Source organism: Sphaeramia orbicularis, chromosome 21 (genome assembly GCF_902148855.1).
Source record: "Sphaeramia orbicularis chromosome 21, fSphaOr1.1, whole genome shotgun sequence".
In the NCBI taxonomy this organism is placed as follows: domain Eukaryota; kingdom Metazoa; phylum Chordata; class Actinopteri; order Kurtiformes; family Apogonidae; genus Sphaeramia; species Sphaeramia orbicularis.
In genome coordinates, this window is record NC_043977.1 from 6,984,998 (window position 1) to 7,010,692 (window position 25,695).

At 34.9% G+C, this 25,695-nt stretch overlaps 1 protein-coding gene across 1 annotated transcript in view; it reads left to right on the plus strand.

The window, feature by feature from the left end:
• Positions 1 to 7,754: 7,754 nt before the first annotated feature.
• LOC115412918 (leucine-rich repeat and calponin homology domain-containing protein 1-like) overlaps positions 7,755 to 25,695 on the plus strand; it is a 115,390-nt gene continuing 97,449 nt past the window's right edge. The window contains 2 exon segments of the mRNA XM_030125598.1: positions 7,755 to 7,934; positions 7,937 to 8,089. Of these exon segments, the coding sequence (XP_029981458.1) occupies positions 7,883 to 7,934; positions 7,937 to 8,089 (205 nt within the window). The 5' untranslated portion in view covers positions 7,755 to 7,882.

Here is a 25,695-nt window from a genome sequence, read left to right on the forward strand (position 1 = left end):
TCCATATCAGCCAACACAGTGGACACTTGTACACTGACATTCAGACCATTACTGTAACTTTCCTGTTCTTGATAAACCTGATCTGCGGTGACATGTTTTAGTGTAAATCAATTGTTATTTGTTAGACAAAAAGTTGTTTTTTTTTTTTTTTTGCATATTATCTCCATAAAATGAGTAATTACTAGCATTAGAATATGTTAAAATGTGAGAGGACATCAGATTAGCAGCATTAAAAATGTTTTTATTTCATTGTTTTCATATCACTTTCTGACATTGGGTTTTAAACATATGTTTCTTTACTTCAAAAATTAAATGCATGGATATTTTTGAAACTCTATAGAAAAAAAAAAACTTGATCACATTGGTTTTTTTATGCCTAAGGAGGAATAAGAACACTCAAGAAAAAAATCTAGACTGAGGTTCTCATAATTCATGCATGAAAGGGTTAATTCGTCTCCACATGTCCATCTTTAACTCCTAGAAATAACCTAGAAATAATGACAACTCCAAAATGTTCTCTTGTTTTAGTGTAAAAAAGTAAAATTTCACAAAAAATTTGAATAACCCACACAACCATGGACAACCTGACATTTTTTTAAAAGAAAAATAAGTGCAAGTTAAACAATATTATACCGATTATTAAATGTTTAGTGAATTTGTAGATCCACTGTTATTTGTACGTTGTAATGCACTTGTGTAAAAGAAAAGCTGAGGCACAATATTGTTAAAATTGCACTAATTTTTCTTAAGAAATATTAGGTTGATTGTGGTGTTCAGGTCAGTCATGCTCTTCTAAAGGAGTGATATTCTGCTTTTAAATGGAATTATGCATTTTCCCACATTTCCCTGTGGTCTCTATAAACTGTAAATATTCTGCTTGGATCTGAATTCCTTCATTCAGCTCCACAGGTCCATCTTCAACCCTATTTCTGAGTAATGACACCAGAAAGGTGGTTTGGAGCGCTGGCCCTTTAAATGCACATGAGACACTTCAGGCCCCGCCCCCTCCAGGTTGTTGCTTTCTGTCTCGTTCAGCCACTTGTGTTTGTTAATAACCAACAACTGAACATTTTAGGTAATGGGCTCCAAGTTTGGACATATTTTCAGTTTTTACTCCAACCGCTGCTGCTGACAAACAATTATGTCGTACTCGGAGAAATGTTCGTCTGAAGTCTGGACCTTATATGTGCAAATGTTGTGATGTAACTAGTTATAACACGTAACAAATTAAGCAGAAATTAAAACTTTTATTTGGAAAATTTCACATACACAAAAGTAAATCTGCCAAAACATGCCCAATGGTTAACAGTAACATTTGTTAATATTAGACTAATTACACTGGGTTACAAAAAAATGTTTTTTGCAAGTTGTCTAGGTTTTTCAACTGAATTCGGACCATTTTGTGCCGCTAAATCCAAAAATGACATCTGTTTTTCTCAATCAGGTCAGGTTTTTTTAGTTAATTTGATTTTGAAAAATTTGATCTTCTCACAAAATTGATTACATTTTTGTGACTTTATCAGTTGATTTTTTATATAGTTCTCCCCCAAAATAGGTTTTAAGAGAAAAAAAATCATTTTCCAACAGGATTCCTGTTAGGTACAATGGTGTATTCACCGCAGATGTAGCAGAATACGTCAGGCTTATTTTTGCAAGATCTTCTAGTCGAAGCCATTTCATTCACCTGTAATATTAAAAAAAACATTAATCATAAATTGGCAAAAGTAAAACCTTCAGAACTCGTTTATTGCAAGAAATATGAAAGAATTTTGTATCATATGATGTGAAAATGCCCATAAATGTAAGCAAAAATGTTCAAAAGCCAATATGTAGCATAGTTCAGAAAGTTGACCTGATTGAGCAAAATTTATGTGATTTTTGGATTCAGCACACCAAAATTATCCTAAATCAGCTCAAAAAACTTAAACAATAAATTTGTTGTTGACCAGGTAATGAGTCCAATGAGTAAAGACTTATGGGAAAAAATACTGAACGGTGGAAAAACCAGGTGAAATACATGATCATAAGGATTTAAATGATGACGAATGTATGATGTGTCAAAGTGGAAACATTAAAAACACACACATACACACACACACAAACAATAAACTATGATACAATTATAAAAACTAAACCAGAAGTGGTGAATCTACAGAACTGGAAACTCACCTCATCTATTATTGTTTTAATCAGAGATTCATGATGTTAAAAAGTACAAACAGTTTATTTAAATGGTATCGTGTGTGTGTGTGTGTGTGTGTGTGCGTTCCAATAATGTAATCAGTGATGTGGACTGTGTATGTGCTGATTCCAGCCTGTTATGTAATCAGATGAGTCAGCAGGAACACCAGACGGACCTCCCTCGGTCTGTCACACACAACACTAACCTCTGATAAACACTCCAACACTGCAGCTCCGTCCTCTGCCACTGTCTACACCCACAACCTACACCTTTACAACAGGGTTCAGTGTCTGGGGGTCTGTGTCTAAAGTCTATGTACAGGAGGATCTGACCCTGCAGTGGAAAAAGGGCAATTTTTTTATTTATTTATCTATTTATTGGTAATTTACAAAAGGTGCACAGAAAAAAACAGTTTCCTGATGGACTCTTATAGCTGTTATATTTCAGTAATATCAAATGGACATATTGGAGATGCATTCATACAAAAGAAAGGAAAAAATAGAAATGAGGTAGATCCTCAATGTTTCCTCAAAATCACCTCCTATAAAGTCAAATAATCTGACAAATGTGGATTATGGACATAAGTTCTGTCCTGCAAACAATGAAATATTATTCAGTATTTATCAAAAATAAAGGCATTATTTATATAGACTTGGTTCATAGATGTACATACTGTTTATATAGATATAATGCTGTTTTCATAGATATACATACTGTTTTGTGTGTCACACACACACACACACACACAAACACACACACACACACACACACACACACTCTGTTAATACAGTAAATTTGTGTGACTTCATATTTTGTTCAGTTTTAGTTTTATTCAACTTACGTCTTTTCTTATGTTTTGTAAATTGGAAAACTGATATTTATTTTCTATCTTATTTCTATTTTTTGTAATTTTATATTCATGCTATTCTTATTTCTGAAGTATTAGTATTTTGTTAATATTTTTGCACTGACTGGAGTAAAACTGACTATTCTATTCTATTCTATTCTCTATTCTATTCTATTCTATTCTATTCTATTCTTCTCTTCATTCTATTCAGTGAAGGAAAAATAACACTTGTGTTCATATATATAAGAATCACACCAAGTTTTTCCTGTTACATGACACTACGGATTCAAAAACAGTATATAATAAAGCAGACATAAAATGATTCTTCAGATTTCATAATAAATAGAGTGTATCTGAGAATTTCCTGTCCATAAGCCATATTTGAAGATTGTTTGGTATCAACAACAGAACAATGTCCAACACAGACCTGGGAGAAACAGTATTATTAGACAAGTGACCTCATATAAAGTTTGATGATAATGTAATACTATAAAAGCCAATAAAACCTTGTCTTATTGGGGTTCTTTTATCATCTGTAGTAACCCTTTTATTCCAGCAGATGGCAGACATGAGCAGTCTAAAAGCTGTCAACCAAAAGCATCCGCTCATCTAAAGTGTTTATACCTGTTGATCTATTTATTCCAGGGGTGTCAACATAGGTCCATGGGCCAAAACTGGCCCAAAGGGTCCAATTGGCATGTGGGATGATTTTGTGAAAAAAAATTTACACTGAAGATATTAACGTTAATTAAAGATATTAAAGATATTAAAGTCATTTTATTCGGGACATACAGACAGATATGTCTGTATGTATTTTGCCAGTGAGTACAACTAGCGAAATACTGTCGTAATAACCTATAAATAATAAAATACACATTTTTCTCTTTGTTTTAGTGTAAAAAAAAAGGAAAGTTACATGGCAATATTTACATTTTTAAACTACCCTTTTACAAAAAATATGACAAACCTGAACAATATGACCATGCTGAAATGTCTGAAGAGAAGTAAATGCAATTTTAGTGTCATTTTTGTTGATGTTTCACAAGTTTTTGTAATTTTTGAACAAATCTTGTTTGTCCTCTTTATTTGTTCATATTTGTTATTTTTCTTTTTTCCCCCTGTTAATTATGTTCATGGTTCTCAAATTTCTCAAAATTATTAAATGTTTGTGTGTTTGTAAATCCACTGTGATCTGTAAGTTGTAATGCACATGTGGAAATGAAAAGCTAACATAATATTATTAAAACTGCACTTACTCTAAACCTGAATTTAAAAAATTTTGTTGCATGAAAACTTTCTTAAAGATGAGACTAAAAACAGGAAAATACCAGAAAACTCCAGCTACTGTTTGTGGCGTCCACAATAAGAGGAAATGGGAGTTTCTGTCTCAAACACTAACGACCACAAATGAAACAAAGACAATGACACTAATGTAGTTACATGAATTAGACTAAAGATTTATGAAAACAAAGTACAACATGAATAATCCTTTCAGAGGCTTTTATAACCTGTTCCCTCTCTCCTTTGAGTCTGTATGACTTTCTTCATGTTGTACTGCTAATCCACCAGATGTCACTGTTAAACTACTTTTCATTTGTTCTGTTTCAACCCTGCAGTTTCACATATAGACCATCTACTGCGCAGCCGCAGTGAGCCAGCTGCGTCGAGACGGATAAAATGACACCGGAAACACAAAAGCAAACTTTCAGAATAAAGGCACGAGTAGGCGTGCCTACACACACACACACACACACACACATATATATATATATATATATATATATATATATATATATATATATATTATATAGGAATATATATATATAGGAATATATATATAGGAATCCTACTGGATTTCAATCTCTACTGTGACATATATATATATATATATATATATATATATATATATATATATATATATATATATATATATGTCACAGTAGAGATTGAAATCCAGTAGGATTCCTAATCTACTAGGACAGATAGTAATTTTAGTAAGACATTAGGATCTGAAGATGGAATTCCAATCTGTCCTAGGAGAATTTACAATCCTACTAGGACAGATTGTAATTCTATTTGGAAGTGGGATCTAAGATTGGAATTTTGGAATTTCAGTCTGTCCTACGATTTCGCCATCACCATTCCAGCTGAATTATTTTCATATCTTAAACAGTATATGGCCCTTAGGTCAATACACATTGTAACCAGGATGCCAGCTGTCCTATCTGGTCCAACCTTATTCAATGGCCGTTTGTAACTGTCATTGGTATGTAAATGAGACACATTTGTATTTAGAAATCGGTAGAATTTGAAAAACGTACCTGTAAACAACCCGTTGCCATGGCAACATACAATTTTATTATTATCTAATTGTTGCCAAGCCATTCAGAAAATGTACGATGTTAAAGTTGGCATTGGCATTTTGCTCCCCTGGTCTAGATGGTAGGGTTAAAAGTAAAAGAAACAACAATATTCTTACAAACCATGATTTTATTCAGAATTTACACAGACTTTGAATCAATATTCTATAGAAACAACAATATTCTTACAAACCATGATTTATTCAGAATTTACACAGACTTTGAATCTAATATTCTATAGCTAAGCTTCAAAGACTTTTTCTAAGACTTAAATGTGCTGCATACTACTCACTAGTTAAGTGACAATAACCTTAGTCTATAGTACTAACTTCAAAATTTCAAACAAGTAATACTATAGAGGTTTTGTCAGTTGTTTTTTTCTAATACTTAAAGGTGCATACTACTCAATAGTGACAATGAACTTAGTCTATAGCTAACTTCAAAATTTCAAACAAGTAATACTACAGAGGTTTGTCAGTTTTTCTAATACTTAAATGTGCTACATACTACTCAATAGTGACACTAACGTTAGTCTACAGCTAACTTCAAAATTTCAAACAAGTAATACACAAAGGTTTTTCCTTACACTGATATAGATATGAAAGATATGAAAATAATTCAGCTGGAATAGTGATGGCGAAATTGTATGCTTACCTATGCTGAAACTGACTGGAATTTTGGCTGTGAAATGATTCAGTCTATTTTCCATACATTTTGATATAATCTGACATTCTCCTAATAGAATTCGAGATTGTCCTGACAGAATTCTTATATTTTTTGCCGTATTTTTCCAATCTTCAGATCCCACTTCCAAATAGAATTACAATCTGTCCTAGTAGGATTGCAAATTCTCCTAGGACAGATTGGAATTCCATCTTCAGATCCTAATGTCTTACTAAAATTATTATCTGTCCTAGTAGGATTAGGAATCCTACTGGATTTCAATCTCTACTCTGACATATATATATATATATATATATATATATATATATATATATATATATATATATATATATATATATTATATGTATAATTTGAATCTCATCCTGTTTGATTGTTGGTTTATATTCTCAAACATGATGTTGTTTTTGCATTGATTTGACAGCATCATGTTACATTATCCCTGCCCTCTTTATTCTGATTCATTTAATTATTAGTGTCATGTTTCTGCATTGTACACATCTCCTATTGTGTTGCTTCTGTTTTAGGGTTTTTTATTTTCTTGTATCTGCTGTTGTGCCCTTTACTTTTCTGTCAAAAGCACTTTGTAAACTTTGTTTTTACAAGGTGCTATATAAATAAAGCTATTAAATATATGATATCACACCAAAAAATTTGACTGACGGCACATTGCCAAAAATATGAGTTAATGTTTCATCAGTATTGTGACAAAATGAGCAAAGAGGGTTGACACTGATCTGGCAGCAAACAGTATATATATATATTTTTCAACTTTATTAACATTGCATATGCAGTACAACATTTTAAACAAACAACAAGATGTCAAAAGGGAAAATGCATTTGAACATGTAAGTTTAAGAAAATAATGCATAGATTTAAAAATACAAAGCATAATATGTAAATAATAGGAAAAAAAAAAGAAGAAAAAAGTAATAAATAAAAAATAATAGTTCTGACAAATATAAAAATAAATTAATGCAACAGAGAGTTCAGTTAGTCTTAAAAAAATGTTTATAAATAACCAAGGGCTAGTGCTTTTTTTTTTTTTTTAAATCATAAATGAGTTCTAAAGATTTAATATAATTTCCAAATTCTAATAGGAAGATTTTAAAATTTGGGAGTGTTTTAGTATATTTGTTTTTATGTATATGAAATTTTCCAAATAATATGAACAAATTTACAATAAATTCTAGATTGTTAGTATCATGTTTAAAATAAGTAATTACATTTTGGGATGTTGTATTTATTTTATTGTTACTTTTAGAAATTATATAATTTTCCATTTTGGACCAAAAATTAGAAGAATGTTCACATAAAAAGAATACATGTAGAGTAGTTTCACATTCAGACTGACATAAGTTGCATATTTCTTCCATATCAGAAAATCGACACAAAATAGCGTTGCGTAGCGTTATATGTTATGTAAAATTTTGAGATGTAAAATTCTAATTTTGTTTGTAATACAGTTATATGGTAATGTCCATGCTTTTGACCACTCAGTTTTAGAAAAAGTTGAATTCCATAATGCTTTAGCTGGGAGAAATTTTCCTCTTTCCTGGCATCAACAGTAGGATGCGTTTTATTTTGAAAGGCTGACGTCACCGTGCGTGCTACGTACAACGTGCCGCGTGCTGCGTGCTTGACGCCGCGCGGTGAGAGAGGGAGGCAGACGCGGCGGCGACATCAACCGAAGAGGAACTGACCGCCCGGGAACGCGGAGCTCCGTGGGTTTGCACTGCGTTAGCCCGAGCCACGCCTCTTCTGTCGGATACAAACACTCCACAGCGACGCGGCGGACCGGGGGGAAACACTATGGCCACGTTAGGACCGGAGGCGGCTCGTCCTCCGCTCTCCCAGCTCGGCTCTCTCCGTCGATCCAGAACCTGCCCCCGAACCGGGGCTTGGAGCGCGCGCTGGAGGAGGCGGCGGCCAGCGGCGTCCTGAACCTGAGCAGCCGAAAACTGAAGGAGTTCCCCCGGACTGCTGCCAACCACGACCTGACCGACACGGTGGAGGCAGGTAAGGACACAGCCGGGTTTATCTGCTGCTCTGCGGTATGAGGGGATACTCCTTAAACGCAGTGAACTTTATGGACACTGGTGGGAATCGAACCCACAACCTTGGGTTACTGAACTGCATCTGGATCTGGACACCACTGTAGGAGTCTGGATGCAGAGATCCCAGTGTGTACACCTGGAGCAGATTATATAATTAACCCATAAAGACCCAGTGCTACTTTGATGACTGTTCCTACATACATTTGATCTATTTTTAACCTTTTTTTTTTTTTCGTAACTGATTTATCACTATTTATTCTAATATTATATTCTGTGTTTGCATTTTTATGTATAAATCTGGTATTTTCCTATATCAATGTAATGTCCATAAAAGCTCAGATTAAAGATGAGGGTTATTATATCAAATAAAACTAAAGAAAACATGACTTTTTTTTTTTTTTTTTTTTTTTTTTTAGTAAAACCTATAACTGGTCAACAACAAATTTATTGTTTAAGTTTTTGAGCTGTTTTAGGATAATTTTGGTGTGCTGAATCCAAAAATCACATTAATTTGCTCAATCAGGTCAGCTTTCTGAACTATGCTACATATTGGCTTTTTAACATTTTTATTCATTTTATTTATTTATTTAACCTTTATTTAACCAGGAAGAAAATCCCATTGAGATTAGGAACCTCTCTTCCAAGGGAGTCCTGGCCAAGAGGCAGCACAACACATAGTTACAACATACAGTTTCATTATACAGTGACAACATACAGTACAGTATTTTGCTTACATTTATGGGCCTTTTCACATCATATGATACAAAATTCTTTCATATTTCGCAATAAACGAGTCCTGAAGATTTTATTTTTGCCAATTTATGATTAATGGTTTTTTTAATATTACAGGTGAATGAAATGGCTTCGACTAGAAGATCTTTTTGTGAGAAGATCAAATTTTTCAAAATCAAATTAGCAAAAAAACCTGACCTGATTGAAAAAACAGATGTCCTTTTGGATTTAGCGGTGCAAAATGGTCCTAATTCAGTTGAAAAAACCTAGACAACTTGCAAAAAACATTATTTTGTAACCCAGTGTAATAGACTGAACATTTTTATTTATTTTTTTATTTTACCTTTATGTAACCAGGAAAACCTCATTGAGATTAAGAATCTCTTTTCACGAGTGTCCTGGCCAAGATAGACAGCAGTACATTAAATAGTTACAGACAGACTTCCATACATTAAATGAATACACAAAAAGCACATAGACAAGTCAAACCTTCCAAAGTCAACTCTTCAAAAAGTGCTCACGGAATGTAGACAAAAGTGCGTCAGGCAAAACATCTGCAGCCAGATATCTCCCTCTTTAAGTCATACAACATCCTCTTAAAGTGTCCAATGAAACCAGATCTTCATAAACCCAGTGTGTCCATCCACTGTCATTTATCCAACTCCATGGGTTTTACTGGTGAATCAGTGTTGTAGAAGATGACAGTGTGTAATTTTTTCAATGAAAATCTGGTATTTTCCTACATTTAATTTACTGATCATGTAGATGTTCATAAATGCTCAAAGTAAAGTTAAGGGTATTATATCAGACAGAGAAAACTGAAGAAAAAATGGCTTTTTCAGCAAAGATATCATTATCTATACATAAAAATAAGCATCTCCATCCACTGTCATTGATCCAACTCCATGGATTTTACTGGTGAATCAGTATTGTAGAAGATGACGGTGTTTCCACGTTCACTATGGAGCATCTGAACATCCAAATGGTCATATCTGATGACTATGAAAAGATGACAAACTGTATTTTACACAGTTATTTACATGTATTGATAGAATTAATGGATCAGAAGATATTAAACATTTTACATCAATAGATGATTTTGGTCTCCAGTGGCTTTGGGTCTTTATGGGTTAAATCCTCCTCCACTGATGACCACTTCATGGTCCCGTTTAACTCCAAATGCCTATGAAAGGTTGTTGGAATTAGAAAAAGAAAAACGCAGCTTGTGATTTCCTGCCAGAAGTAAACGTCTGCAGGTTTATGCAGTGAAAGTGGGCACTGAAGTGTTTATCGTGGATCTGACTGTGAAGTGGGCCTGCAGTGGAATTCCCCACCACTTCCCTTCCCTCCCGTAATGCATTTAGAGGCCAGGTTAGATTAGACAAGTTCAGTCTGTGCTGTTAATTTGCAGGATTAGGGTTTATAATTTCTCTCATTCATCAGTGATTTGTGATTAAGCGTCTTTTTTTAGATGCAGAGTTGGACAAACTCCCGTACTGGACTGGATGACTAGAGGTTTTGTACTGAGTTGTGTTCTTTGGCTGTATGTAAATGGTTTGTTTTGCTTGAGTGTATACAGACACAGTAAACCAGGGGTGTTAAACTCATTTTGGATCAGGGGCCGCATTCAGCCCAATATGATCTCAAATGGGCCAGACTAGTAAAATAATAACATAATAACCTGTAGATGATTTCAACTCCAAAATGTTCTCTCTGTTTTAGAGTGAAAAAAGTCAAATTACCTTATGAAAATGTTTACATCTACAAAGTATCATTTAAAGGGCTCATATTTATCTAAACCCACTTTATTAGTCTTTGGTTCATTTATTTGTGTATTTGGACCCTAATAGCTCACACAGTTTGAATTTGAACCTCCAGGTGCTGCAAAACTATATATATTGATTCCAGCATAAATCCAGTGGATTTCTACAACCTGTTTGAATTGCTGCTTAATTTGTTACGTTTTATAACAAGTTACATCACAACATTTGCACATGTAAGGTCCAGACTTGAGACGAGTATTTCTCCAGTTCGACATAATTGTTTATCAGCAGCAGCGGTTGTAGTCCATACTGAAAATATGTCCAAACATTGAGTCAATTACCTAAAATGTTCAGTTGTTGGTTGTATTAAAAACACAAGTGGTTGAATGGGACAGAGTAGCACAGTCAACAACCTGGAGGGGGTGGGGCCTGAAGTATCTCATGTGCATTTAAAGGGCCAGCGCTCCAAACCACCTTTCTGGTGTCATTAGTCAGAAATAGGGTTGAAGATGGACCTGTGGAGTTGAATGAAGGAAGAATTCAGAGCCAAGCAGAGCATTTACAGTTTATGTAGACCACAGCGAAATGTTAAAAAATGCATAATTCCATTTAAAAAAAAGCAAAATATCACTCCTTTAAAATAACATGACTAACCTGAACAACCACAAACTCCCTAACATTTCTTAAGAAAAATTAGTACAATTTTAACAATATTATGCCTCAGCTTTTCATTTACCCAAGTGCATTACAACATACAAATCGTAGTGGATCTAAAATGCACAAAACATTTAGTAATAGGGATAATATTGTCAAATTTGCACTTATTTTTCTATTAAAAAATGTCAGGTTGTCCATGGTTGTTTGGGTTATTCAAATTTTTTGTGAAATTTTGCTTTTTTATACTAAAGCAAAGAGAAAAATTGTAGTTGTCATTATTTCTAGGTTATTATGATCATATTTTACTGGTCTGACCCCTTCAGGTCATATTGGTCTGTATGTAGAACCTGAACTAAAATGATTTTAACATTATTGATTGTTAATATCTTCAGTGTAATTTTTGCCTTTCACAAATCCCTCCCCCTTGCTGTGCACTCTGTGTGTTGACATGAGAGCTGATCATCGAGGTGGGATCAGGTCTTTTGGTTCATTTACTGCTGCTCTTTAAGAGATCACACTAAAACCTACAAGAAGAGCTGTGTTGTGTTGTTGTTGTGTGAATCCCATTGCATTTGTCTCTTAACTATGTATGACAGCCGTAAAACAGTGAATCCCTTAAGGCTGCATTCAGATCAGTTCTTGGCTCTTCATATGAATAGTTGTAAAACATAAATAAAGCTATAAAAGGATGTCACTGTATAATCAACCTCGGTGTAGGGTTTTTTTTTGTGTCTGAAGGGCTTTAAATGAATGAATCTACATATGTTGGATTTAATTTCTCACAGGTACTAAAAGAACCTGAAGTTGAGCTTATGAGGAGCTCCACGTTAGAGTCCCCAATAGGAAATATTCTCTGAGAGGGAGTTTGCTTTGAAGACATGACGTCTGAGGCCGATTTGTGGTTTGTCAGGTCTGGTCTGGTGCAGTTTTTGCCAAATTAAAAAGTGTCCTGTTAGGAAAAAATTGGTAATGGTATCATAATCCTGAATTCACCTGGTTTTGCCTCAATAATAAGCAACATGATCAACATAATACTATTAAATTGTTGTAAACAGACGAACAGAGCCACTAGTGTCCGATAAACTGGAAGTGATTTACTGTTGCTGGTAACATGAAGGAAGATCACATTTCAGCAAAGAGAGGAGGAAGATGCTCACAGTGTGTGTTATGTTTGTTTACCGGATGTTATGTGCTTTTAGGGGATGATTCGAAGACCATGAGATGAAAAGTGCTCCAATACGGCAACAGCGTTGAGTTTACAGCTGTAAAACTGAAGATAACGCAGCATGTAAACACTGCAAGAAAACAGTTACGATAAACCTGATCACGGTCTTGCTGACTGCCTTTTTCCTGATAGCTTTGAAGATACTGCAACCTACTTGTTTGTGTTATTTAATGTCTGTTGGTAGTTGTCTGACTGGCTTAGAGGTGCGTACTGGTGTTGCTCAGCTCAGTGGTGGGCTTTGGTAGTCTCATTTCTTCTCTTCTACTGAGTGGAAGTTCATGTTTGTTCAGTTATTCACCATTTTTCGTAAAAGGGTAATTTGTAATTGTAAACGTCTTCATGAAATTGAATTTTTTTCACCTAAACAAAGAGAAAAAATGGAGTTGTCATTATTTATAGGTATTGTGGCAATATTTACTGGTCTGACCCACATGGAATTGAATTGGGCTGTATTTTGCCCCTGAACTAAAATGATTTTGACACTCTTCAGTGTTTCCCCCAGTCTTGCATCCTTGGGGGGTGGGGGTACATTGTTCAGTTTTTGCTCGCGCTCTCTCTCTCTCTCTCTCTCTCTCTGTCTGCTGTCTGTCTGTCTGTCTGTCTCTCTCTCTCTCTCTCTCTCGGTCTGTCTAATTATTGATTCATTATTGTTATTGTTATTATATTTATTGTTATTATTTTAGCAGCTGGCTACCTAGCTATTTTATCCATCCAGCTATCTGTTATCTCTCTGACTGCCTGTTTATGTCTAAGTCATGTATTATTTTCTAACTAACGTACTACTTGCCCAGATCAGTTTTGTACTGGGGTCGGTCTGCAGTCTTAGGGGGGTGGGAAGTGCCATTGGGGGGGTGAGGCGGCCCCCTAATACAATTGTAGGGGAAACATGGGCCGGATTGGACCCTTTGGTGGGCTGGTTTTGGCCCACAGGCCGTATGTTTGACACACCCCAGCTTAGCTTCATTGATGACATGCACTGATGATTTTAATTTTTTGTGCAAAATTCAGTCGTTGTTATCATCACATACCTGCCTTATCCACATTTATTACATCCGTGTTGCACAGCGTGGCTGCGATAAACTAGATTGTTGAGGAAATCTTCCAGTCTAAGCCTTTAGACGCCTGCAAATAAACAGTGGTTGTTTGTTTTGGTTGATCCAGTTGCCAAGATTTAAGCATCAAGCCTTGAGCTACATGAAGTCATTACTTCCCAGCACCTGCTCCTGCATCATGTCAGACTGTAGGCATATATTCTGAGAACAGTGGATGAAGATGATATGTTTTAATTGTGAAGGAAATCAGAAATGACTGTGGGCTGGTGTCAGTACATCAACAGCAGCATCGCATTTTAATGCTGATGCAAGTGACAAAACATATTTCTGTCTGTTCTCTCAGCATTAAACCAGTACCTGCATCTTTAAACCAAAACCAATATGAAACAGACATGATTTCACTTTCATTAACAGTTAAATAAGTAAACCCAGAGCTTTGTTAGCTCACTGGATGTCAAAAAAATGTGATCCTTGAACATGCCGTACAGTCTTTAAACGCAGCATGAAAATCAGGGTCTGCTGTGTTGGAAAGGCTGTGTGACATCATGCTGCTGTATTTCACTTTTCATTTCTGTTTATCTTCATTGAGACTTCAAGAAAATGTGGCTTACATAACCACAGAGTCAGGTTTACAGAAATACACCCAGCAGCCTCAAGTTAAACAGTGGAAACGGCCCGTTAAGGGTCTGAGTGTCTCAGGAAAAACACTCACACAGCTTTAGGGTTACTATGGTTTAGATCTGTGCAGCTGAAAGGAAAATGTTTTTAATGATTTCTGTGTAAGACGCCCCAGGCTAAATAAAGACACAACTCAGGAAAAAAATAATCCTTCAAGTCGTCTGTAAATATTTTCAGTCTTAAAAACTCTATTATATGTAAAGATCAGTCTAATCTCTTAATGTCACATTATAAACCTGCATGTTATACTCTGTCGTCTAATAGAGGATTTATAAAAGCTGATATATCAATAGTTTAGAGTTGGAGTTCAATTTTACAAGAAGTTATGCTTCCAATATGGCCATCGCCCTGTGATGTCACAATATGCAAATTAGATGAGTACATTTACTTCTATCGTAAACTTTGGTTCAAACCCACTATTTTTCTAATTTACAGTATAACTTTATCTCAAACCACTTCCAAGATACAGCTTTTGGAAATCTTGATATCATAATTACATTTTTTTGTAAAACAAAACAAAAACAAACTAAAGGGTTAAAGTCATTTGCTAAATCAAGTTTATGTTTTCTAAATGTTGTGAACAAATGCAAAATCAAGATGATTTGTCTCAACAAAATGCTTCCTGTTCCCCTCTTGTAGTTGTGTTTTTCCAGGTGTATATAACATGAAATTTGAGTAAATTAAGAGTATATTTGAGTCCTGTCCTTAATTTAAACAGTCAGAAAATAGTCAGTTAGGTAAATAAAGGTTTATATATAGGTTTATAACATGTAAATGGTTAAACATATCAATAAGTTCTTATTGATCACTGACAGAAGTCATATATGGACTTTGATTGAATTAGTTGAGTCTCCTCCTGTGAAAGTCCCGCCCACTTCTATTGGGAGATTGATCTGCATCCAGACCACAGGACTCTAACATAAGTCGCTTTTCCATTGACTCTCAAATTGGACAAATATAACTTTGCACATAAAAATTACCTAATGGAAAAAATGATAATTTCACCAAAAGTCTCATTTTTCGTTTAAAAGTTTTTGTGCTGGCGAGAGGTGGTTTTTCAGGCGTAGCGCAAATGGTATATCACACAAAACTGCAATGGAAAGATCTTTTTTCACAACTGAGTCATGTGAATAAAAAAAACAGATGTTGATGTACGTTAAAACAAGCAAGAAAGAAGAAGAAGAAACATGTCACAGTATGTGTGGACACACCAGGAAACCCAATCATTTTTTAATTTAGTACAAGATAGAGGGATAATATAGTAATAATAATAATGAATATATCTGTAAATCAACACCATATTTACGTTTGTCGCCATGTTTATGGAATGACTTCTCATGTCATCTCGCAATAATAAATAAACAAATCATCGCATTTGGGATTTAATGGAAAAACTAACATTACGCTTTTCTGTTTTTTCGATTTTTAGTAAATATCAGTAAACTTTTGCGTAGATGTCCAATGGAAAAGTGACTATAGAGACAGAACCTGACAACCTCATTCTTGATAGAATATGACGCTGACATACAGGGAAATTGGAACTCTATATTCCATAAAGTGTTGTCCAGTTGGAGTTGACTCTGGTCTGTACATGAAGATATCTGCTGACCGACCAGTTACCTGCTGTGATGATTTACTTTTTCCTGTTTTGATATCAGACTGTTATTGCTGCTGGATAGTTTTTACCATCTGGGTTTACACAGATGGATTGTTATATTGGGTAAATTCATCTATGTGTGAGTTTGTTGGCAGCTTAGTCTCTAATAATCACATTTCATTAGTATCTCAGTTCTTCCTCTTTTTCCGTGTGTGCTTCTAAAGCATACTCATAAATCCTCAGGAAACTATCAAGTGGAAAAAAATTCCACTTACACTGTCGCTAAAAGGCAGTTCAGATCTGTTCACGCCCAATTGTGCATTTCTGTTGACTAGACTAACTAGAATAATTTACATTTCATTAAGTTAATGTGTTGAATGAACGCAGCAGCAGCAGCTCCTCCTCACACAATCATAAATCATACATTTTATGAACTTTATCAATAGTCAGTGTTGGTTTGGTTTTGACAGAATTATAAACCTGAGTCTGCATCTTAACCCCCTTCTCGACACAACTTTCTCATGTTAGATATGTTTTCCACCGCGTTTTAATGGAAACGGGTCATGTGGTCTGATGAGTCCCAGATTGACCCTGTTTCAGGCAGAGGAAGGGATTACCCATCATGCCTAGCTCCTACAGTGTGTTATGATCTGGGGTCGGTTCATTTTGGTCAGGTCGAGGTTCACAATGTTAAGTGTCTAAAAAATGTCGTGGCATTGGATAATTTTATCGACACAGTGCTGCAGTGAATGCATGCAATAGGTTTTAGTCTGGGACTCATTTTTTTGGCCATGGTGTGTATATTTTTTTCCCCAATATTTTTATTGGTATTTAAGTTTTATAATGAAAGCTAAACAAAGTAAATAATAATATACATGAAGAACATGAATTAAACAACACAAACACCCATACACACACCCATTCACACCACTTAGACTTGCACCAAATATAATATATATGAAATATTATATTCTTATTAACGTGTATACATATATGTAGAATAAAATTAAAATACACCAGTCATAATAATAAAAATAAACAGTAATAATTTGGATGTCATGTCTCTATTTTCCAGATACCATAATGTTCGTATAAGGTTCTGGTAATTGTACATATTCCTCCAGTTTTCCTTTGGTAATATAAGTCAGTCTATGGTGTGTATATTTATATACTTTAAAACCACAAAATTAGAAATACACACCACAATATTTCTGCACACTTATTTATGTATATGTCTTTTACTTAAATTGATAATATTTGTCTTGTGCATTAAAATTGCTGTTTAGTTGTAATTGTGTTTTAATATGAATATTTGGCATATATTTAGAGCTACACATATGTGTCTCTGTATATTTAGAGCTTTATATACACACTATTTGGACTAAAGTATTTGGACACATTGAATTCAGGTGTTTCTTTGAAGTTATAAATATTGATGTGGACATAAATATTGGGACACATTATGTCTACAGCTGTAAGATGTCCAGTTCATGATGATTTGAGACAAAAACATCGATATTTCCTGAAAGTTTAAAGGGAGATTTTTCTTCCTCAGTGAGATGTGTAGAAAGTAGATGGTTAGTTGTGGTAGAAAGTTGTTATTATTATTATTATTATTATTATTATTATTATTACTGACAGAGCATGAAAAATATTTTTGGAAATTTAGAGGTAGAACATTTAAAATCATAGTTAACAGTCCATTTGTATGTTTTTGGCTAAATTCACTTTATTTAACACAATATGCAGGATGAAGAAATTTAGAAATAGAACATTTAAAATCATAGTCATGGATTAAAAAAACAAAATCAATGTTGAGAGAAATTAAGTATCTTAAATGTCTTAAGACATAGTTATAGATAACAATTTAAACCAAACTAACCAATGCAGTGATATGTATCCTAATATAAAACTATATCATGACATTTTTCATTATTGTTTAGTATCCCAGACCCCTGTTAGAAAAGAAACACCTGAATTCAACGTGTCCACATACTTTTGTCCATATAGTGTGTATATTTTTGTGGTATTGATAATTTATTTCTTGCTACTCTTTATTATACCTGCACAGAGCAACTGTAACACACAACAATTTCCCCTGTGATTAATTAGTATTCTGATGATTGTGATAATCCATCCCATAATACTAAATCAAAAACGAACAGGTTTACAGACTAAAATGGGCTCAAAAGCTGCAGCTGTGAACATGTTAATAAAAACTACATCAGAGCACACGTAACAGATCATTAACGTAATGGACTAATGGCAGTAAACTGTTAGTTTAATAATCCCTGGGCTCAGAAGTGTGATGAACCCCGTGAAATCAATTAGACCAAAACAGCAGACGACTGTCAACGTGTACACGAGTAAATGTACCGAAGGGCTTCAGAGCAGCCTGAGTCGCACATGCACACACAAAGCTGCAGCCTGCTTTCATATCAGACGCCGCACAAGCCCAAACACGTACTGAAACACAAACTGCACCCGGTTTCTACACAGTTTAGGTCTCCAGGTAACACAGCCAACAGCGCCGTGACAACGAAGAGACCCGACCCGGTCTCAACGAACGCCAAAACACTGCAGACGGAGCACGGGGTCATGAGTTCAGTGTTTAAGACCCAGCCTCCTGTCTGTCAGCGATTGTCATCACTACAGGAGGGTTGTGTTTCTACAAACAGGAACAAATCAGCTGTTTGAGCTGTTCAGTTTAGTTACAAGTCAACTTTATTTCTAGCAGGAACTGAAGTTACATACACACTTAAATGAATTAAAAACAATTAAAATACACACTTCAGAAGGAAAAGGTAAGATTGAATTAAGAATAGTCATGCATTATTGTCAGATTCTGGGCAAGTTGTCTGGAAGCTGAAGCTATTTTAGGTTTTTGTTGTTTTTATGCTGGCATTTATTCGCCTTTTGCTCCAATGAAACAAAGAAGAATTCCAGTATAAAAACCACTGAGTTCAGTTTAACCTCATTTTTTTGGCCAGGATGTGTATATTTATATCCCTTAAAACCACATACACATATTTCTGGACACTTATTTATCTATATTTCTTGTACTTATATTGTCTAGTATACAAATTGCTGTTCTAATGGTGCTTTAATATATATATATATATATATATATATATGTGTGTGTGTATATATATGTGTGTGTGTGTATATATATATATGTGTGTGTGTATATATATATATATATGTGTGTATATATATATATATGTGTGTATATATATATATATATATATATATATATATATATATGGGTGTGTGTATATATATATATATATATATATATATATATATATATATATATATATATATATATATATGTGTGTGTATATATATATATATATATATATATGGTATATATTTAGAGCTATATGTATGGCTGTATATTTAGCGCATATGGACAAAAGTATTTAGTTACAAGTCAACTTTATTTCTAGTGGGAACTGAATTTATTTTACATTAAAACACTCAGAGCAGCATAAAACGAGTAAGATAACACCAATACACACTACAGAAGAAAAAGATAAGATTGAATTAAGAATAGTCATGCATTATTTGTCAGATTCTGGGCCAGTTGTCTGGAAGCTGATGCTATTTTCAGTTTTTGTTGTTTTTATGTTGGCATTTATTTGCCTTGTGCTCCAATGAAACAAAGAAGAATTCATGTATAAAAACCACTGAGTTCATTTTAAGCTCAGTCATATATGGACTTTCATTTGGGTCCATGACCTTTGAATGCATGCAAAAAATTTTAGTGTGGGACTCATTTTTTTGGCCAGGATCTGTATATTTATATCCCTTAAAACCACATACACACAACAATATTTCTGCACACTTTTTTATGTCTATTTCTTGTACTTATATTGATAATTGTCTAGTATACAAATTGCTGTTCTAATGGTGTTTCAATATATATTTGGTATATATTTAGAGCTATATGTATGGCTGTATATTTAGAGCATGTGGACAAAAGTAAGTAAAAGTCAGCTTTATTGCTAGTGGGAACTGAAGTTACCTTACAATGAAATACTCAGAGCAGCATAAAACGAATAAGATAACACCAATACACGCTTCAGAAGGAAAAGATAAGATTGAATTAAGAATAGTCATGCATTATTTGTCAGATTCTGGGCCAGTTGTCTGGAAGCTGATGCTATTTTCGGTTTTTGTTGTTTTTATGTTGGCATTTATTGCCTTTTGCTCCAATGAAACAAAGAATTCATGTATAAAAACACTGAGCTCAGTTTAAAGCTCTGCAGTATCTGTCGATGAGAAGAAAATCAGTGGTACAATTATCAGAGTGAATATAACACAACAATAAAGAAGACAAAGAAGATAAAGACGATGATGAGATATTAACTGATATTATGGTTGAGGGATATACACTATATGGACAAAAGTATGTGGACATGTTGAAATCAGGTGTTTCTTTTCTAACAGGGGTCTGGATACAAAACAATAATGACTAATGTTAAAATATAGTTTTATATTGGGATAAATATGTATTGGTTAGTTTGATGTAAATGTCTATAAATATAAAGACATAAATATTAGGACACATCATGTCTACAGCTGTAAGATGTCCTGTTCATGATGATTTGAGATAAAAACATCAATATTTCCTTAAAGTTTAATGGGAGATTTTTCTTCCTCAGTGAGATGTGAAGAAAGTAGATGGTTAGTTGTGGTAGAAAATTATTATTTACAGTCAGAGCATGGAAATATTGTATAAATTTAGAGGAAGAACATTTAAAGTCATAGTCATGGATTAAAAAAAAACTGAGCAATTCAGTCAAACCATCTCTGAGGCATTTTGGAAGCAAATATAACAATTTAAACCAAACTAACCAATGCAAGGATATTTATCCCAATATAAAACTATATTTTGACATTAGTCATTATTGTTTCGTATCCCAAACCCCTGTTAGAAAAGAAACACCTGAACTCAATGTGTCCACATACTTTTGTCCATATAGTGTATCTATCTGTTCTTTGTGATCAATTTAAAAGTTTGCTTAAACATAACAAGAAATTAATCGGAGTGACGCTGTTGTGTAAGGTGGTAATACGAAAGTAAAAGCTAAAATTAGAAAAGACCACAAAACAGAAAGATGTGGAAGGTGTTTTCCAAACCGGTCAGTCTGCTTTCAGTTTGTTTAAAATGAAACAGTTCCTTTCTCTTTACTCCTATTACTCTGTAAAGGGGGGCAGTTAGAGTTCAGTCCATTTTCACATTGTAAATGTATTTATTTTCTTTTATTTTATCCTTTATTTAACCAGTACCAAATATGCAAAAACAAACATAATTATATCTCTGATGCAGATGTTGGATTAAACCCTAAATATAACAGAATTCAGTTTGTTGTCCCATCTGGAGAGAAGTGATGATCATGAACGAAATTATCTTTGTGCAGGAGTGTCCTCACAAGACAACAGCAACAGAAGTTATAAAAAGTAGAAATTACAGCCGTACATTAGTAGTAGGGAAGAGAATTATCCATTAACCCAATCCATTAATCATTAGTTGGTTGCCCTTATCGATTGATTAACGATTAATTGATAAGTGGCAATTTTCCTGAGAACCTGAATTTCTCTTTCAGTAGGGTCTATAAGAATAAAAGCTAAATATTGTTTATATACTTAATGAAAAAAGCATGTCATTTCCTTAATGATTGATTCATTGTACCATTGGATAGAGTACAGACAATGACATTTATGGAGTAGAACTAAAGAAATTCTGCAGAGAAATTCAATAAAATAAATGGATATGAAGAGGGGCAGCTTAGAAGAAATAGGCATTTCTGACTTATTGCATCACTAGCTGACACGATGGAGCAAGAATTTAGCGGAGGTGCCGTCCGCACACCCCCCATTTTCCATGGCCACCGGAAAGCAGATTGGCTTCACTCAGTTAAATACCTAGTATTATTATTATTATTGTTATTAGTAGTAGTAGTAGTACCGTTAGCCTGTTATACATGTAGAGATGAACTGATGCAGGATCTTCTCATGAATGGGATGGTTGTTGTAGGTCATCGTACAGGAATCTGACTTGTCGTACCATCAGATGTGATTCGCTGATACACATGGTTGGCTGACGGTCTGTGAATGGTGTTTTTTGTTCTTTTTTTTTTTTTTTCCTAATACTAGCGCTCACACCACTTACACAAACTCACCCTCATCTCACCGACTGCTGTTGACATATTCCAGCGATGACTAAAACCTGCAGCTTCAGACTCTCATTTTACACACACACACACACACACACACACACACACACACACACACACACATATACATATATTCTTTTCTATATGACATCCGAACACGTCACTTTGTTCCCACTTCACACACTCGTCAGAGGCTGTTCTTTAAATGCTGCCGCTGTCAGCTGGAAATGTCGCTGCTGGGTTTAGAAATGGGACGCAACAGCATATATTTAGGCCCTTTTGATCTGAAATATTTCCAGACTTCTGACGCTGACTGGTGCATAGTGTTGGTTGGCCCCTGACAACATACCCTCACCAGAACGTTTTTTATTTCCTTTAGGAATTGAGTAACTGGAAAAATGCCCGTGATTGGACACCCTACAGGGTCCAATGTACAGGAGACATAGAGACAGGCAGGAGGAATTAGATCTGTATTAGATTTAGAAGGATTTTCACAGAATTTATTGGATTTCTGTGTCATTTGAACCACTGAAGCCTTATTGCCTCCGCCAAGGAGGTTATGCTTTTGCCGGTGTTGGTTTGTCTGTCTGTGTGCAAGATAACTCAAAGAGTTATGGATGGATTTAGCTGAAAATTTCAGGAAATGTTGATACTGGCACAAGGAACAAATTATTTAATTTTGGGAGTGATCGGGGGGGGGGGGGGGGGGCACTGATCTGCCTTGGCGGAGGTCTGCGCTCTCAGAGTGCTTTTCTAGTCTTTGACATGTTTCATCTATTTTCTTCTCAGTTAAACCAGTTACCATTTGTCCTGTAAAATTTAAAAAGCATACAAGAAAAATAAATGCTCCTGTATATTCCTAACTAGTGATGTCTCGGTCTGGAGTTTTTTTTGCTTCTGACCCGATTTTTTATGATTAGTTTTGCTGATATTGATACCTTTTACTGTTAAATTTTGATTTTAAACAAAATAAATGAATGAAATGAAATAATTTCTGGTGTATGGTTAACATCAAAATAGCTCTTCCCAGCATTAAAATGAAATGCAACCAAAGTATTACCCAAAGGTTTTTTATTGTTTCAATTTTGTCTTTGAAGTTTTATATGACCTGACTTACTCTAAGTCAGGTCATATTAAAAACCAAGTCCAATCCAATCCAGTATTTGTGGTATATTATACCTCTTATAACCCCACCCCACCCCACCCAAAAAAAAAAAAAAAAAACCCAAACAAACAAGACTTTTAAATAAGATTTTAAATATAAAAAAAGAAATAATCACGCAATCAGTAACTTAGATTTTACATGTAAAGAACTGGATAAGAACTAAACCTTTTCTTCTCTTGGCTCTGCATTCAGTGTACATTCAGCTTTCATTCAGCATTCATCTTCGCCGCAGCCTTGGAGTTCCCATAGTTGGTCATGTGATATTTTTGTAAGTGATGAATCAAATTTGTTGTTTTAAAGTGAGCCCTGATGCTCCCTCCTCGCCCAATTGCCAGTTTACACATCTTGCAAGTTGCTGCTCGACTTTCGTTGCTTTCCAGGGAAAAATATTCCCACGCAGCTAACATGTTGCATGATGCTTAGTTTTTATTTATGGAAGCCCTTATGCGGAACTACACTGAAAACTGGATCAGCCCGATCACGTGACTACATCTGATCCAATCGGATCTTCTAAAAAAATGCCAGACTGGCAGCCGATACCGATCCTTAGATCAGATCGGGACATCCCTGTTCCTAACCATGAGTTTGTGGAGCAAAAAGCAACACCTTATTTAAAAAAAGAATACTTTGTAAATGTAAACATTTTCATCTAATTTTACTTTTTTTTTTTTTTTTTTTTTTAAGTAAAACAAAGAATAATTTGAATTGTCATTATTTTTAGCTTCTCATGATGATGTTTGACTGGTCTGACCCACTTGATATCAAATTGGGCTCTATGTTGCCCATGAACTAAAATGATTTGGACACCGTTTATGCTTAATATCTTGTATGGCATGAATTTTGCATTTCACAAATTCATTCTATGGACCAGATTGACTCTTCTGGCTGGCCAGTTTTGGCTCACAGGCTGTATGTTTGACACCACCGTGCTAAAGTATCACCATAAATGAATTAAACTCAGGAGCCTAGCAACATTATTACTGTAAACTCATTTGGCAGCAGTTTGTGTAAAATACTGTAATCAAACTGGTATTCGGGTCATTTCAAACTAATGTCAGCTCATTGGTAAAGCTTTAATAATGCTGTTTCATATATTTAATGACACTATTGGTCCAACTCCTCTAAAAAGCAGCTTGTATGCCAAATTAACATTGATCGCGATCTGAGACTGAGATCCCCAGCCTTAGTTGTGACTCTGAGTGGCTTCCAGATGTGATTGCAGTGTTTGTACCGTGTCTGGATGATGTGTGAGGCATCATGTGGCTTCGGGTTTAACACCCTCACTTCTGTACCTCATGGCTTCTTCCTGCCCTGTCATTTACATTCCAGACACACACACACACACAGAGGATGCTGTGGATTTCCAGGAATGTGGCGTGGTGTCGGATAGAGGAGGGTCTTATCCGCTCGGTGTTCCTGCCACACCTGAATGTAGTGACAGAAACGCACACTCCATGAACTGTACACCCTCTGATAGACTCAGTGAACACAATGCACCCTTAGGAGGCATTAGCTCCGGTCTGTAGTGCTGGTACTTGATGATATGGTTTGTAAAATGGGTGTAATTGTTTCAGAGTCTAATCAGCCTGAGTAAATGGTCCTTAACCCATAAAGACCCAAACATCCACTGTCGACCAAAACATCTACTGATCTAAACTGTTTAATACCTGTTCATCCATTAATCCTATCAATACGTGTAAATAAGTGGTGTAAAATACAGTTTGTCATCTTTTCATGGTCATCAGATATGACCCATTTGGATGTTTGGAGGCTGCATAGTTACCGTGGAAAACACTGTCATCTTCTACAACATTGATTTACCAGTAAAACCCATGGAGCTGGATCAATGACAGTGGATGGAGATGCTTGTTTTTACACACACTTAATGCTATCTTTGCTGAAAAAGCCACTTTTTCTTCAGTATTTTCTGTCTGATATAATAACCCTCCACTTTACTCTGAGCATTTATGAATTTCTATGTGATAAGTAAATTAAATGTAGGAAAATGCCTGATTTTCATTGAAAAAATTACAAAATAAAGAAGATAATATTACAAAAAATGGGGATAAATTACTGAAGAAAGGTTAAATATAGAGAAAAATTCATTTGGGGCCTGCCACAAAACTAGCACTGGGTCTTTATGGGTTAAATGTGCAGAGATATCAAACTGAAGAATAGGAAGTGGTTAGTGCAAGATTAAAAATACCAAATACAGCAAGACCGAATGACACTGAAGGTGCTGACAGCTGGACTTCAGGTCTTAAGAACAACACTTTGAGGTGGAGCGGTGACAACGGAGCTGCTGGACCTCACACCAGTACAGAGACAGGAAGTGGCTGCTCCCACCTCATTGTTTTCAGGACGCAGCTGGTTCCTCCACCTCCTCCTTTTAGTCTGGTTCTAAAGTTGGCAAAGTCAGTGTAGGAAAGGAAAAATAAAGAACAGCAACTTTTGACTAAACATTTACAAGCTTTTTAGACACTTACAAATTATTGTATCAGTGCACGTATCACCACC